This window comes from Plodia interpunctella, chromosome 28, assembly GCF_027563975.2.
Source record: "Plodia interpunctella isolate USDA-ARS_2022_Savannah chromosome 28, ilPloInte3.2, whole genome shotgun sequence".
In the NCBI taxonomy this organism is placed as follows: domain Eukaryota; kingdom Metazoa; phylum Arthropoda; class Insecta; order Lepidoptera; family Pyralidae; genus Plodia; species Plodia interpunctella.
Window position 1 is genome coordinate 2,992,429 of NC_071321.1, and position 14,833 is coordinate 3,007,261.

The 14,833-nt window shown below is 35.5% G+C and overlaps 2 protein-coding genes across 12 annotated transcripts in view; both read right to left on the reverse strand.

Annotated features, from left to right (window-relative positions):
- Positions 1–4,008, reverse strand: part of LOC128681755 (uncharacterized) — a 49,438-nt gene extending 45,430 nt beyond the window's left edge. For 7 of the 8 annotated variants that reach the window (XM_053765908.2, XM_053765909.2, XM_053765903.1 and 4 more), the window contains exons 1-4: positions 3,866–4,007; positions 2,462–2,559; positions 1,553–1,638; positions 211–306 (exon numbers count right to left, since the gene is read on the reverse strand). In XM_053765908.2, coding sequence (XP_053621883.1) covers positions 211–306; positions 1,553–1,638; positions 2,462–2,559; positions 3,866–3,870 — 285 coding nt within the window. In that variant the 5' untranslated portion in view covers positions 3,871–4,007. Of the gene's footprint in view, positions 1–210; positions 307–1,552; positions 1,639–2,461; positions 2,560–3,865 lie in introns of all 8 variants that reach the window. The other variant, XM_053765902.1, reaches the window with a different exon arrangement.
- A 1,333-nt stretch (positions 4,009–5,341) lies between these two features.
- The window catches only part of LOC128681815 (Krueppel-like factor 3), a 40,460-nt gene continuing 30,968 nt past the window's right edge, over positions 5,342–14,833 (reverse strand). For 3 of the 4 annotated variants that reach the window (XM_053766020.1, XM_053766018.1, XM_053766019.1), the window contains 5 exons: positions 12,544–12,613; positions 12,321–12,398; positions 10,454–10,595; positions 9,363–9,486; positions 8,057–8,472 (listed from right to left, as the gene is read on the reverse strand). In XM_053766020.1, the coding sequence (XP_053621995.1) occupies positions 8,300–8,472; positions 9,363–9,486; positions 10,454–10,595; positions 12,321–12,398; positions 12,544–12,613 (587 nt within the window). In that variant the 3' untranslated portion in view covers positions 8,057–8,299. Of the gene's footprint in view, positions 6,418–8,056; positions 8,473–9,362; positions 9,487–10,453; positions 10,596–12,320; positions 12,399–12,543; positions 12,614–14,833 lie in introns of those variants that run through there. The other variant, XM_053766021.2, reaches the window with a different exon arrangement.

Here is a 14,833-nt window from a genome sequence, read left to right on the forward strand (position 1 = left end):
ATAGATTATAAAGAGGTAAGCGTTTGTGAGTTTGTATGTTTTAGGCGGGTAAACTCCGAAACTAACGAACCGATTTCAAAAATTCTTTCACCATTGGAAAGGTACATTATCCAAGGTAAATATAGGTTATAGGTAAAATTTATCTCAAAATTCCCACGGGAGCGAAGCCCCAGGCAACATCTAGTTAGTTATATAACAAGTCATATTTACTGGAGAGCAAGATCGTTTTCTGGCCTTGGACTTGGAGCGTGATCTCCTTCGCCCAGTCCTGACTCCGCTTTTGGTCCTGCGAGCGGTGGAGCATCCCTATAATAATAACAAACTCTAATAAAACCGAACAATACTATAATATACAATAATAGTATAATAATAATATATAATAATCTATAATAATAGACCAGGCACTACATGACTCGTTTTTCTTCGTAGTCGTTCCCTCATGGGTGTGTCTCGTGGAATTAAACACACACAACGCCGTTCTTGGCACTATTAATGGAGTGGTTTGCCTTCTCCATTACACACGCCAGTTGATGATCAAACAATGTGCAGGTTTCCTCACGGTGTTTTCCTTCACGGGAAGCAATTGGTGGTCGATTAAAACTATTATACCTGAGTCAGATTGTTATACAAATTCATATGGCACTCGTGTGACATTACAATATTTGTTTAATTAGTTTAAAAGCATGGACGTATAAAAAAAGACGGACGGCGTTTTACAAGGCAGCGCTAGGAAGCAACCCATAGCGTGTCGGCCTCCTGTACTACAGACAGACACGCAGACGGGCACGCACACACTCTCACTCACCTTAGTGTGTCGGACGGCCGCCATTACGCAGCGAGCTACCATTTAATTGTTTCGATATCACAAAAAAAATTAAATGCCGTATGCCGCGTTGTTAAATGCCGCCGCAACCAGTGGTTTTCTTAATAAAAGTCAGGGGATTACATTTCACAGGTAAGTCGGGTTTTATATTTTTATGGCATAATTATTACGCCCAAATTAATTGAAAAATTAATAAATGTCAATGACATACGTCCATGTTTAAGAGATACAATTTGTAATTGTAATAATAAGGTGACAAATGAATGTCTCAGCTTCTGTTATACAATTTGTTGGACATAACGCTGATTCTAATTTCAATTGTCCCTGAGATTTTGTGCGGAAGTTGATGTGTAACAAGGGCTAAAAAAATTCGTGATCACGGTGGAACATCAATAAGTCTGGCTATGACGTACAGAGGACAGGCACGGAACTGTAATGCCGGAACCACACTTTCGTCGAACGCTGGTTTTTCAATGCGGTAAATAAATGCACTTATACTCATCACCAGTTATACAGTCAGCATTCTTCTCAGCAGTGGTCGTTCCGAATGCCAGTAGTTTGTAGCTTGTGAGAAATAACTATTTCATATAAAAATTGACGTGAAAAAGTGCCTGTGAAGGTCTAATTTCTGAATTTGACGCAATGTCGTGAACATTGCGTCAAGTTTCGCGTCGGCATTGTGTCCGGAGTTCGGCGATAGAGCGTGGAGCTGGCGTAACACTACACTACCTGAAAGATTCGTTGTGAGCAGCTCGAACAGAATATAACGCCTTTAAACACCTCAGCATTGTGTAGGTCTGTCTCGCTGCACACGTCTGCGAACATTGACATTACTCACATCACTATGTAGTGATGTTTTTACAATACACTACATACACACTACATAATATAAAACAAAGACGCCTGTCGCTGTCTGTCTGTCTGTCCATATGTATGCTCAAATTTTTTAAATTACGCATTTTGATGCGTTTTTTGTATAGATAGAGTGATTCCAGAGGAAGGTTTAGGTGTATAATTTATTTCGAAAGTTTGTTTATTTACCTGTTCACGCTTAAACTATTCAACCAGTCTTCTTGTAATTTTGCATAGGTACATGTAGTTTAATTTGATTTGATTTAAGGAAAAGGACATAGAGCACCTTTCTTTCCGAAAAAATAACAATTTCCGTGGAAAATTCACGCGGGCGAGGCCGCGTGTAAAAGCTAGTAATATTACAAATATGTGTTTGCCCTTCTATCACGTCAAAACGGAGCATTGAATTTTGATTGGTGTGACGATAATGACGCTCGTTCGCTATGGAAAGTGACATGGGCTTCTTTCTGCCGCGAGCGAAGCCGCGGACAACAGAAACAAAACCCGTCCTTCGCGCAGAATCGAGACAATAGATAAACAATTGTTTGAGTGGTGCATTTGCACCGGTTCGTAAAGTGGACGTTAATAGGTAATACTGATAATCAGCTGACTATATTTCCTTTAGTCGCCTCGTAAGACATCCATCCATCCAACCAGAGCGGTCCAGATCCACGTGCCAAGTATAATCTGGGTTAGATTCCATATGCAATTAATATCCTGGCGCCCTCTGTGGCAAAATATGACGATCGCCCAGGTGCACCGCACCCCCTGCCATATGATACTAACAGCACTTGTGACACTTCTTGTGGTAGCTATAACCAGCGTGGACCGCGTACCCCTCAGCTTGGGACACTGATTCTTGACAATGCTGACACACCCCGCAACTGGGAAAAAATCATAATACACAAAATAACATAGATAGATGAACGCTTGAATGAATAAATGAATGAATGGAAGAATGAATGAATATATGAATAAAAGAATGAACGAAGGAATGAATGAACGAAGGAATGAATGAATGAACGAAGGAATGAATGAACGAAGGAATGAATGAATGAACGAAGGAATGAATGAATGAACGAAGGAATGAATGAATGAACGAAGGAATGAATGAATGAACGAAGGAATGAATGAATGAACGAAGGAATGAATGAATGAATGAATGAAATAATTAATGAATGAATGATTAAAATACTTCAGAGGTGTCTCATAGCACCCGCTCAAAGGAAATACCCTTTGGTAAAGCCGATCTGGTGAAGGAAAAAATAGGAAACACGCTTCGTCACTAAAAGCGCACTGGCGGTGGAACTTTTAAAACACCCCGTGCGTGTTAGTAGTACCCACGGGAAGAGAAAATGAGATCATCTCTCGCGTGTGACCGACGCATAACTTTTACATTAAAACACGCAACGTGTGTTTTTAGCAGTCAATGTTTTTAAACTATTTATTGTACAGTAAACTATAATATTAAAGAAACAATACAACTACCTAAGTACAATTGGCGGTCTTATCGCTAAGAGATTTCTCCCTTCATTACATCGTTTAGATAGATATATAATTCGTTTGATTTGCCACAGACACCAAAGAAATAACAGACTAGTCTTATAATAAAAAATAAAAACCAAACATAAAACTAAACAAATTGGTACACCAATTTGTAAGTTGCAAGGCAAAAAAGCCATAACTTTTTTTATTTACAAAGTATTATTTGAATTTGAAGAAGATTCAAGGCCACGTAGCCAGCCCCTGTTGCAGGGGTGCCTTCGCATTCGCATGCCTGTTTTGTAGTAAATATAAAATGAGCTCAAAGGCGGCTTATCCCAAATGCAATTCTTCCAACCTACCTTTGGGTGGAGAGAGTAAATCACACAGATTGAGCCAGGCCCAAAGTAAGTTCGAGACTTGTGTTATGGGATACTAACTCAACGATACTATATATTTTATAACAAATACATATATAGATAAACATCCAAGACCCGGGCTAATCAGAAAAAGATCATTTTCCATTATGACCCGACCGGGGATCGAACCCGGGACCTCTCGGTCCAGTGGCAAGAACTTTACCACTGCGCCACCGAGGTCGTCAAAAGTAAAGAATGAACTACTAGTCAACATGATGGAAAACTTGCATGTAGGTAATACTAATTAACGTGCTAGATTACTCGACTCACAAAAATGTGTAACACTCACGTCATTTTACGTTTGTAGGATTTTTTTTTATATTTTTTACATTTTTTTTATTACTAAAATTTACACGACTTAAAAGTCGCACATGTGACAATGAAAAATTTGACAATTAAAATTTACTTTTTTCTATGATTATTATGAAAAGGAGTGCTTTAAAGTATATTCTAACCAGTAAGTTGTACCATAATCTATGATTAAGTTTTTTTTTTACATGATACATTTAAATTATTGTTTTTGTACCTAATTGTAGCCACGCTCTACGGGAATTTCGAAACCCTTCAATAAGATTCATACCGCAGTTCAATGACCTTGCTAAAGGCGAACGAGCCGCCAGCGTCGACAATGCGGTCAGGGTTGTCACGAAATACGAAAAAAGACGTGATATTGTATCTGTATTAATTTTTCAGAATAGTCGCAACAACCCTTGGTCTAGCTTTATTTGTGCCTTTCCCCCTCCACTCCCCGCACCTCACAGGCCCCACGATCGCCTTGAAACTCGACTCTATGAATCAAATAGGTCGGTCGGCTGTGGCACCCCTAGCACACACTTTTGTTGATCTCATCTGACCATTTTACCGGTTTCTTCCTCAGCCGTCGAGCGTCACGTTGGAGCCCAAAAAGATGTCCTACTTTACGCAATATTGTTGATCATGTTATCGAATCGACAATAGCAACGAGTATTTAACGAAACGCATGATGTAGTAGTAGAAATAAAACAAAAAATAAAATATATGTTTTTATTTCTATAAGAAAAAGGTACATTCGTGACAGTCAATGTTATACAAAAAAAGGTGATTTGAAATGTTTTATTCTTTTAGATTTATTTTTAAATTAATTAAAAAAAAATTTTTTTCACACCGTTTTCTATTTTTGTTTTTTTTTTATCTTTAATGTAAATTTTCTTAATTTTCCGTTTTATTGAAATTTATAATCACAACCATAGAACACATATATATATGTATTTTTATTCCTCATCTACGAAAACATAAAATATTATTTTTAATTACTAATGAAATGTTTATACAAATAACCTTATGCAAAAAACATAAGCAGGTAATAAAACAATTTACATTATTTTTCTCTTAAAAATTTTAAAATATCAAAAGCACCATCGTTTATAAAACATTTTTTTTTTTAGGAATTCACAACAAATTCTGACGATCAACGTGAAATAATCATTTACTGAATTTTAAAAATATCATTACTATATTTATAAAAATAAAAAATGAAAACATTGCAAGCTTATAATAATTTCAAATATATTTTGGTTCTGTCCGCACTGCGATATTTTACCGCGCAATTTATTTCTCGCAATTCTGTGACACATTGAATCTTACCAGACTATTCACATAGACGGTGAAAAATCTACGAGCAAGTACGATCCGAGTGCGGAATATAATTTGTGAGAATACAACACCGTCAAAGTGCGGATGGAGCCAAAATTTAACAGCAAAAAGTCATCAATATCAATTAAAATCTTTTAATATAGATATGGAAAAAACGTAGAATATAATTGCTTCTCCTCCTGCTCATATTGTAAAAGCAAATCAAGGGAAACGGTTCTATACTGGAGATTACTCTCATAGGCGATGTGCTAGCAGATTACCTCAATTTATCCACCGAAACGCAGCCTTCGGTTTCACTACGACACTAGGCTCTGTCTACCTCATGAAGGATAAAAACGTGATAATATAAAAAAAAATCTATTTTATTAAGAAGTAGCAAGTTGTATTAAGTAGAACATATAACATTTTATGGTATGTAAACTTAAACTTATTCTAAAAAATCGTACAAAATAGGAATAAAAAAAATTGCATTTCATTATTTTACTGGCCGCCAAAATGCTTGACATTATAATAACTACTCGTGTATTAATTCTATATTAATGTTACTTTAATCAACTTTCATATAGAAGAGAAAAATATACCAAAAAATGAATTTGTTGTAAAAAATTTAAACTTAATTTCAAAAATATATACATATTTTTAATATAGTGATATTGCCGATGTAATAATTTAGGATTTAATTTATTTTTTAAATTCTAATAAATCTTAAAATTTATATAAACTTAATCGGTGTAAAAGTAAAAATGAATTCATCTTCATTTCAATATTTGATTTTCCTATTCGAGATAGATGCTTAAACAGAAAACAATCCGAATATACAGTAAAAATACTAATAATTATAATATTTTTTATTTTAAAATCAGAATGAGATCAAAACTCACAATAAACATGATAGAATACCAAATTTGAGATCAATCATTTTTTCAACACATTTTCTTTTTTGTGTTACTTAGTATTTTCTGATAGAACACGACCAATTACTAGATGAAAAATACCAAACGCATTTCACAACCGAATTTTCAAATCTACATATTTTAAATTAGTGTTTTTTTTATTATTTCGTAACAAATATAAAATATTTTATCTCATCTTAATCAACACTAAACTTATACCTACATCGAAAATAATTTCAAAAATACTGGCCCCTAATAACCTTTTTGTTTCATTAACTATATAAACTAAGAAAAAATACTAAACTATTTTAAACATCTGAAACAAAACAATAAATGTACTTAATAAAAAAATATTTTTAAAACAATAGGATTTTTTTAATATTCTAATATTGCCACAAGTGCCCTGTATCATATATTAAATTGTGGTACAATTTCGACCTTATTATGAAAACTATGTCACAATATAAAAATACAAAATTATTCAGATTCTTTTAATTTGAAAAGAAAAAAAAATATTTTAGAGAACATTTACTTTGTGTTAAATTTTTATATAATGTTGAGATTCTAAAGGTACTATTAACAGTTTACAAAAGTGATGTAACATATTTGATATATATATATATATATATATATATATATGTATTTGATATTGTAAAAAGACAATTACAATATAGTTATTACATAATATTTTGTAATTTTGTTCAAATTTCTTATCTACCAAAAGTAGTGGAGAGAGTTAATTATATTATTGAGAATACCAGTGTTACATGAATTTAAAAATAAAATAAGTATTTGTAGTTGTTGTCTTGTCAATGAACATTAATTCATAACCAACAAAGTTTTAATCTGCGAGTTTTAATTCGTTTAATTTTATTTTTATATAAAAAATAATAATATTCATCAAATTTTCTGTTTCAATGTTAATCACTCAATACGCAACACGTACGATTGCTGAAGACGACGGTGCTGAAGTAGCGTGGGATATACTCGCTCAAAGGTTTATGTTAACATAGACGTTCATTGTCAGGACAGCACAGTAAAAACTTAAAAAATATTTTTTTTAAAGCATTAAGTAATACCAAAATAATTATTGCTTTCTAAATCAGATTTCTAGCTAAAAAAGAAAAAAAAATTAAAGTTTACAAGTAGCACTTCGAATTCTGAACAATATCATCATTAATTTATGTGAAGCTAATCGTGCTGACATTTCAAAAAAATATATTTTTTAATATTTCATTACCTTAATACTAATGCAAAAATTAAAAAATCTTAAATATATCCCTAAAATAATTAAAATAATAAATGTATCATATTTACTGGCCTTAAGGTTAATTATAATGCCACAGAAATTACCTTCAATATTATAAAGTACTGAAATAAAATATTTTGTTCGCATGTCTACAACTTTAAAAAGGTGATTTTACTCAATAATATGTAAATAAAGCAATGTAAAACAATATTTTAAGTATATATTTTCTTTTTTGATACGTTTATCTTATCTTACTTGCGTAAAACGCATTATTATATATTTCGGTATAAATATTTTATACTGAAATTTTCGTTTTTCGTTTTATTATAATGTTACATCCATGTGATATTTCAACAAATCTCTATTCAAATGTAACTTATATTTGAGCAAGTATATAATAAATTCGTCTCGTAAATCTGCTTTCTTAAGATAATTATGCTTATTTATCTATTCGTATTTTCACAAATAGTGAATTCGTTTATTGGTGTTCCACAGGGATCACATCTGGGACCTTCATAGATTTTTACAGACATTTTTTATGTATTAAAGTCTTATTTAAAATTTTTCGATAGTTATTGGAGTTACACAAGGCTTCTACCTGGATTTAGAAATATTTTAAAGATGTTTAATTATCCAATTAAGTTTTTACACGAGCTGTCATTTAAAACGGGAATGCTTTTCACCAAGCGAGCGAATGCTCATTCTATTTTCACTTTAGCTATTTAACCAATGGCTGGCCCGGACTAATGGCCATAGGCTATATAAAATGTCCTGGAGCATTCGATCGTTTGGTGTAAATCAGCCTTAAATAATAATAAAATCGACTCGTTTCTTGTAAAGAACGAAAAAAAAGACTTTCTTTTTTTATCACTTTTTTTGTTGCACACGTTTTGTTTACGGGTTGTAATTGGGATTATAATAGGTCATTAGCATGTGAATTCATTATGAATCAGTGCCTCCTCATATGCAAGCCGAGATGGTCGGAGCGCGCGAAGCTCCGCCGACAGAGCGGACAAGAGAAGGGCCGGTGGCCGGTGTGCTTGCGCGTGTGTCGCGTGAGCTCGTCCGAGCGCGCGAAGCGCCACGCGCAGCCCGCCCACACGCACGAATACGGCTTTTCGCCTGAACCCACCATGTGTACGTAAACATCTATACAGGGTTACTGGTATCTAAGGCGCATAAAGTTCCTACACGAATAACATCTTTTGTTCCACGACTTTTGTCTAAACGTAATAAATACAAACAAAAAAAAAACATTTTTATAGTTTTAATGTCGTTTCTATAAAACGTTAACTCTATATTCGATTCCGCTACTCCTGTACTGTCTCGTGTTGCTCGGCTATTACATTGAGTTAAGATGTGCAGAATAGCAAATTAAACTACGAATCACGAAAAGTCATAGAATAAAAATTGCTTATTTTGATGTACTCAAATAGTCTTTAGGAGGTTTTGCGTTTGATACCAGTAACCCTGTATATATAAAACTCTTATGTTACTGAATGACAGACTAACTGACAAACAACGCAAAGCCGAAACTACTACGCGTAGAAAGCTGAAATTTAGTGTGTAGATTCCTAGGACAGTGTAAGTGAGTGTCTAAGAAGGGATTTCCTGAAATTCCCACGGGAAACTGATTTTTACTCACATACGAAGTTGTGGATATAAAAAGATTTCCCGGCTAAACCCAGCTAATCTAATACAAAATGGTAGATTGAGGCGCGTGATGAGGGACGAAATATAAGCGATCTGTTTCGTTTCTTCTCATATATTTCTAATAAGCACATCTCTTTCTTGCATTAAGATATGACAAGGTACCTAGATATACCTTTCTCTTACCTCTCGTAAAAGAGGCAGTGTATTTATAAGGTACTGTGGAACACACACACACAGACAGGTCACAAAGTAGGCGTTGCTTGTGTGTGTTGTGTAGTGTTTTGTGTAACTTTCACGCCGTAAAATTAACGCGGGAGAAGCAGCGGGCATAAGCTAGTCAAAAATAAACGAAAGCTCACCAGTGTGTGTTCGTTTGTGCGCCTTGAGGTGCGAACTCTTCGTGTAAACCTTCACGCAGCCAGCCACGTCACACTTATGCAACCTTCGTCTCTGATTATCCTCTTCTTTACATTTTCTTGGCACCTACGGTTTAAGTTATAATATATTATTGCAATTCATTTGAGAACAACACTAATATACATAACAAAAATTAAAAAAAAAGCAAACAAAAAAAATTCTGTCAAGAAAAAGAATGATCAGTGTCACACTAAAGTAAATAATAAATATATATGTATATAATTAGGACATTGAGCTAGCCCCAAAGTAAGTTCGTTATGGGATACTAACTCAACGATACTATATTTTATAACAAATATTTATATATATATATATATATGAATAGATAAACATCCAATCAGAAAAAGATCATTTTCCATCATGACCCGACCGGGGATCGAACCCGGGATCTCACGGTTCAGTGGCAAGCACTTTACCACTGCGCCACCGAGGTCAGAAAGAAATAAGTTTTTTACAAAAATGACATTTTTCCCACAAGCTTTTATTCTCGTCACAGATATCTTGTGCCATTTAATGCCTGACAAAAATCCATGGAAACCGTTGAGGTGTTCCCTCGTTGGGAGCCGTTAGGTCATGCTTGTCATAATAATCTATTGTAATAATGTATAGATATTTCAACTCTGTAGGACAAATGGACGCAGGAGAAATTAAACTTGCAAGAATTGATAACAGACAGACGAGCAAACATCGGGACAGGAAATTGAATAAAAGCTTGTGGAAATCTTTCTACGTCAAAGAAAAAAATTCTTCCCGCCACACTAGTATTATCACCATATATTTCTTTTATCTATGGTTGTCGCACAATTATAATAAAACATTGTGTAATCAAGAATCACACCACAATCGCACCGATTTGATTCACAAAAATATCATGCCAGCTCCACAATTGTCGTCGAACTCGGACACATGCCGACGCGAACGCGTGAACATTGCGTGAGTGCTTTTATTCACCGCAATGAAAAACCAGCAATGTATACCGAATCCGACAAAGTTCGGCGAACTGTTCGACGACAGTTTGGAGCCGGCATCGAACCTGAGCCAGTGAGCCGGTCAACGCGTTCTGTAACGCCGTGTTGAAGAGGAAATTCTTCAGCTCGTCTGTCTTCGGCAGCTGGTACGGCAGCGGCAGGTAGGGGGGCAGCGGTGGGGGGGTGGGGGGTTCGACGGGTTTCATTCTGAAATAAACCAACTCATTCGTGAAACATGACGACCTAGATTGCAATTAGATTGTTATTATTACTGATAAAAAAAATGATATTTACTAGCCGCGCTTCGCGCTAGGTTTCGCTCCCATGCGAATTTCGGGATAAAAAGTACCCTATTTTAATTACCCTAGTTACCCCATATTAGTTATTAGTTACCCTAATTCCAGGTTATTTTCTACCCGTGCACCAAATTTCATAAAAATCGGTCCAGTAGATAATGCGTAAAGAGGTGACAAACATACTTTCGTATTTATAATATTAGTTAGGATTAACGTCTGAAGGAGTTTTTAAGGAGTTATAAGTATAGTAAGTAACATGTCTGTGTGTCTGTATGTCAGTCCATGTCATCGTAGCAGCCAAACGACTGAACCAATTTTGATCTAGTTTTTTTTTATTTGAATTCAAATTCAAATTCATTTATTTTGTGAACATAGGTAACACAGGTTGACATGGTATTGTGAAAATGTACACTATGTTCCGCCATTGGGCATACAAAATTAATTAAAATAACATATAGGTGAATGAAAGAGAATTATATTTCAAATGAAAAAGAAAACAAAAATGAGAGAGATAAATTGACTCGGTAATAAATTTGAAATAGAAATAAATTTATTCATAACATAAGTACTAATATACATCACAGAAAATTTAACAAAATATTAAATATGCTACAAAAGGGTACTTAGCTTGTGCCGTGACGAAGAGCCATGACGCTGAATATAATATTCAATATTATATTAAAGACAATTAAATTGCAACGCCCTTGCAGTGCTCATTTGTGCACTTAGAATGTTATAATAAAACCTAATGTACACCAAATGAAAACAATTACTGAAATTGTAAAAGCGCCATCTAGACAATAATCGTTTTACAGATAGTATTTGCTTTATTTGAAATAAAGTAATGGCTTGCTTTAGAAATCATAATATTTGGTTCCTTACTGTTCGTTACGGAACTAATAGGTAGTTAAAATAAAATACTTGGAGCTAAGAATTAGATAATTATATTTTTCTTTGTTCTTACAAATTGATATAATGAAAAAACAGAAATCGAATCGAATGACAGGAAAAAAAACAATAGAAAAAACTAGATTTGTAGTGCGCGCGCAGGAATAAAATTTAAATTGTCGTGTTCGATAGCCATTGGCTGCCGCGCGAGGGGTCGCGGGCGGGACGCGCCTAATGTTGTGGTGTACTGGCGTAGTCACTTACTAATTATAATATTAGATGTCGCTTAATCGATGCTTTATAAGCAATGTACGCGGCTAGGCCGGCTCCTTTTCTCTTTAATTCTTCACCCGATTTCGCTCGCAACAAACATCGATCCACGGCCTTTTTACTGGAATATCTCGCCGCAATAAAGAAATATGAACGAATCGAGAGTGTTCTTAGCTATGTTTGGAAATTATGCTCTTATTTCTTTTAACTGCGGTTTAAACTTAACTTTTTTGTCGGGCTTTCGTAATTTTATAATTTAGCAATCAAAAATCTGAATTCGAATTCAAGTTTAGGCTGAATTGTGGGCCAAACCGAATATTCTGTCAGTCTGTACGAGCCACAAAATTTAGATTTTGTTGTAAATAGTAATATTTGTTCGACCCGACACTACAAAAAATGTATGCCTCGTCCCACCGTGCTTCAGAAATAGCTCTGATAAGAAACAACATAAATTAATATAACTTTTTCAAAAACTTACTTATGAGATTGTTGCTTGGGCTTCCTCGCGCTGCGGAGGTCTGGACCCTCCTTAATTTTAGGCACTGGATGACTTGCCCTGAAAGTGACACATTTTTGACGATTACATTACATATAAGTAGTTACTATACTAGCGGCCCATCACGGCTTCACTCAGATAAAAATAAATTATGCAATTATAGGGCGGAACCACACACATGTATATGTACTTTAACATAACTTACTCATATAAAAGTTGTGTTGATGTCGGCTGTATTTCCTTGACCAACTTCGTCGGGGGAGGGTTCGCGCTACCTGAAAACAAAACATAATAACCATTGAGGATTAATGAGCGAGCGAGGACCATTGAAGTCTTCAAATTGTAAAATTTTATTACGCCAGCTTCAGACACAAGCAGACACGAGTGCGTCAACATTGCGTAGTTAGTATGAGTGCTTTTATATACCGCAATGAAAAACCAGCAATGTATACCGAAACCGGCAAAATTTGACAAACTGTTCGACGACAGTGTGGAGCCAGCATATTTTAGAATAGACCTATATTCGATTGTTTGTTGCCCTTGTTCTCTTCACCTACGCTTTGGAAGTCGGTAGAAGAATTAGTTATAAATATTTTTTAATTTAATAAGTTATCATAATTTGAGAACATTTTTCTTGTCGGTGGAGCATTTTCCATCTAATTCTGTCCTCGGCCATCGATTTCATCTCCCTATACGACACGAGCTCTGCCTTCTCTTTTATTTCATCTAGGAATGCCCTACAAGAAGTGATATACAAATAATAATAGTATATTTCAGATCTGACGTGTGGTTTCGCTCTGTGGCGTATATGGTTCTACTATACTCGTAAATGTGAAAGTTGGTGAGGATGTGTCATAATCTTTCACGCGAAATCTCCTGGACGGATTGATATGAAACTTGGTACACGGGTAGAATATGACCTGGAATAAGTCATAGGGTACTTTTTATACCGAAATTCTCACGGAAGCCACGGAGCGCAGCTAGTGCGACATAATTACGTATAAATCGGGAGCGGAAAAAGACAAAAAGCAGCTTATTTTCTCCATACAAGGCTCTAATCTCATCACTTTTTACCCGTCAGTTTAGCGCGTAAATTGGATAATGAGGAGTGTGTAGGAATGCTTTGCGTCGCCGGCGCAAGTCTTTTTATTCTGACTCCATAGGCGGCGGTGGTTTGTATCGGAAGATACAAAGTGGCTGGAATGGCAGCTAAAATATTTGTAATGATAGGTATGCCGCCACCACCACTACACTGCTTCTTTTTCGGATGAGTCTTATCACGGGAAAAATCTTCATAGTCATTATTGTTGAAAATAAATCAAATATTAGTTCAAACCTATTAATCTATACATAAGCTGAATCTGTACATAGGAGATATTAAAGAAAATGAATTATTTCTTCATAGGTAGGTCGTAATCGCATAGGTGCTATTCGAAATGGTGTGCTAAACGGAATACTCCATTTATACAAGACATGTGTCCACACCGCAAATCGCGCTTATTAGAAAGGACAATGGCAATACCGCTCACTGCCCTTCGATGTAACAGGGTTGCCTCTGTTGAGACTTGTAATAATAATGTCAACTTTACTTGTCTTTTGTCTGTGCTTAAGTCATCATCATATAGAGTGTGTTATTACTAACACTGGCGTCAGATTTCATTCAAGTCGCCTAAAGGCATCTGACACGACTTTTACGACTACTTACCGCCATCTAGTGGCAGGTAGTCGCATACACACTAGTGACCTAAACTGTCCGCCTGTGTGCATGTTTCCTCACGATGTTTTCCTTCAACGGAAGCAAGTGGTGGTCTATACACTACTATATATCAGTCAGATAGGTATACAAACTCATATGGCATGAGTAGGATACGAACCTGAGACCTTTCGATCCACAGGCGGGCGTCTATAACCTATTACACCATCATGTACGTTATTTTTTCATCTCTCTCAAGAAGAAAAAATAACCTTGTGTCGTGTAAATCTTGGCCCAGTGTTTTATTCCGCCGATTATTTTGTAATAGCCTCTAGAGCCGCCATTCATATCCTAACTGACTTATTATAAAATATAACTATCACATTATGCTAAAAAGCCGACTACACGAGTCACGTAGAAGATTCACGACACTACGGACAGATGACGCTACGGTAGACTCACTACAGAAGCTAACAAATCTAGACCGCGCAGACAGTGCGTTTACGATTTGAAACATATATACAACCTCCGACATGACACCGTCGGAGCCGTGTGGTTCCCCAGGCGCAACACCTAGCCTGGCGGAAAGATCTTCCCTTACTCTTTTTTAGACATATCCGATCTAACATTGAGTGTGGCATCTCTTCTATGGCCTTCCCCCACTTTATTAGAAACCAATTGGCGATTACTGAGACATAATTGGCAATAATGTTTGCCAGCCCTGTGAATGTAGGCCGGCTTAATCCGATGGACCGCACGGTAGCTATGTAGATTCGGATTCGACTCGTGAGAAACGCTTATG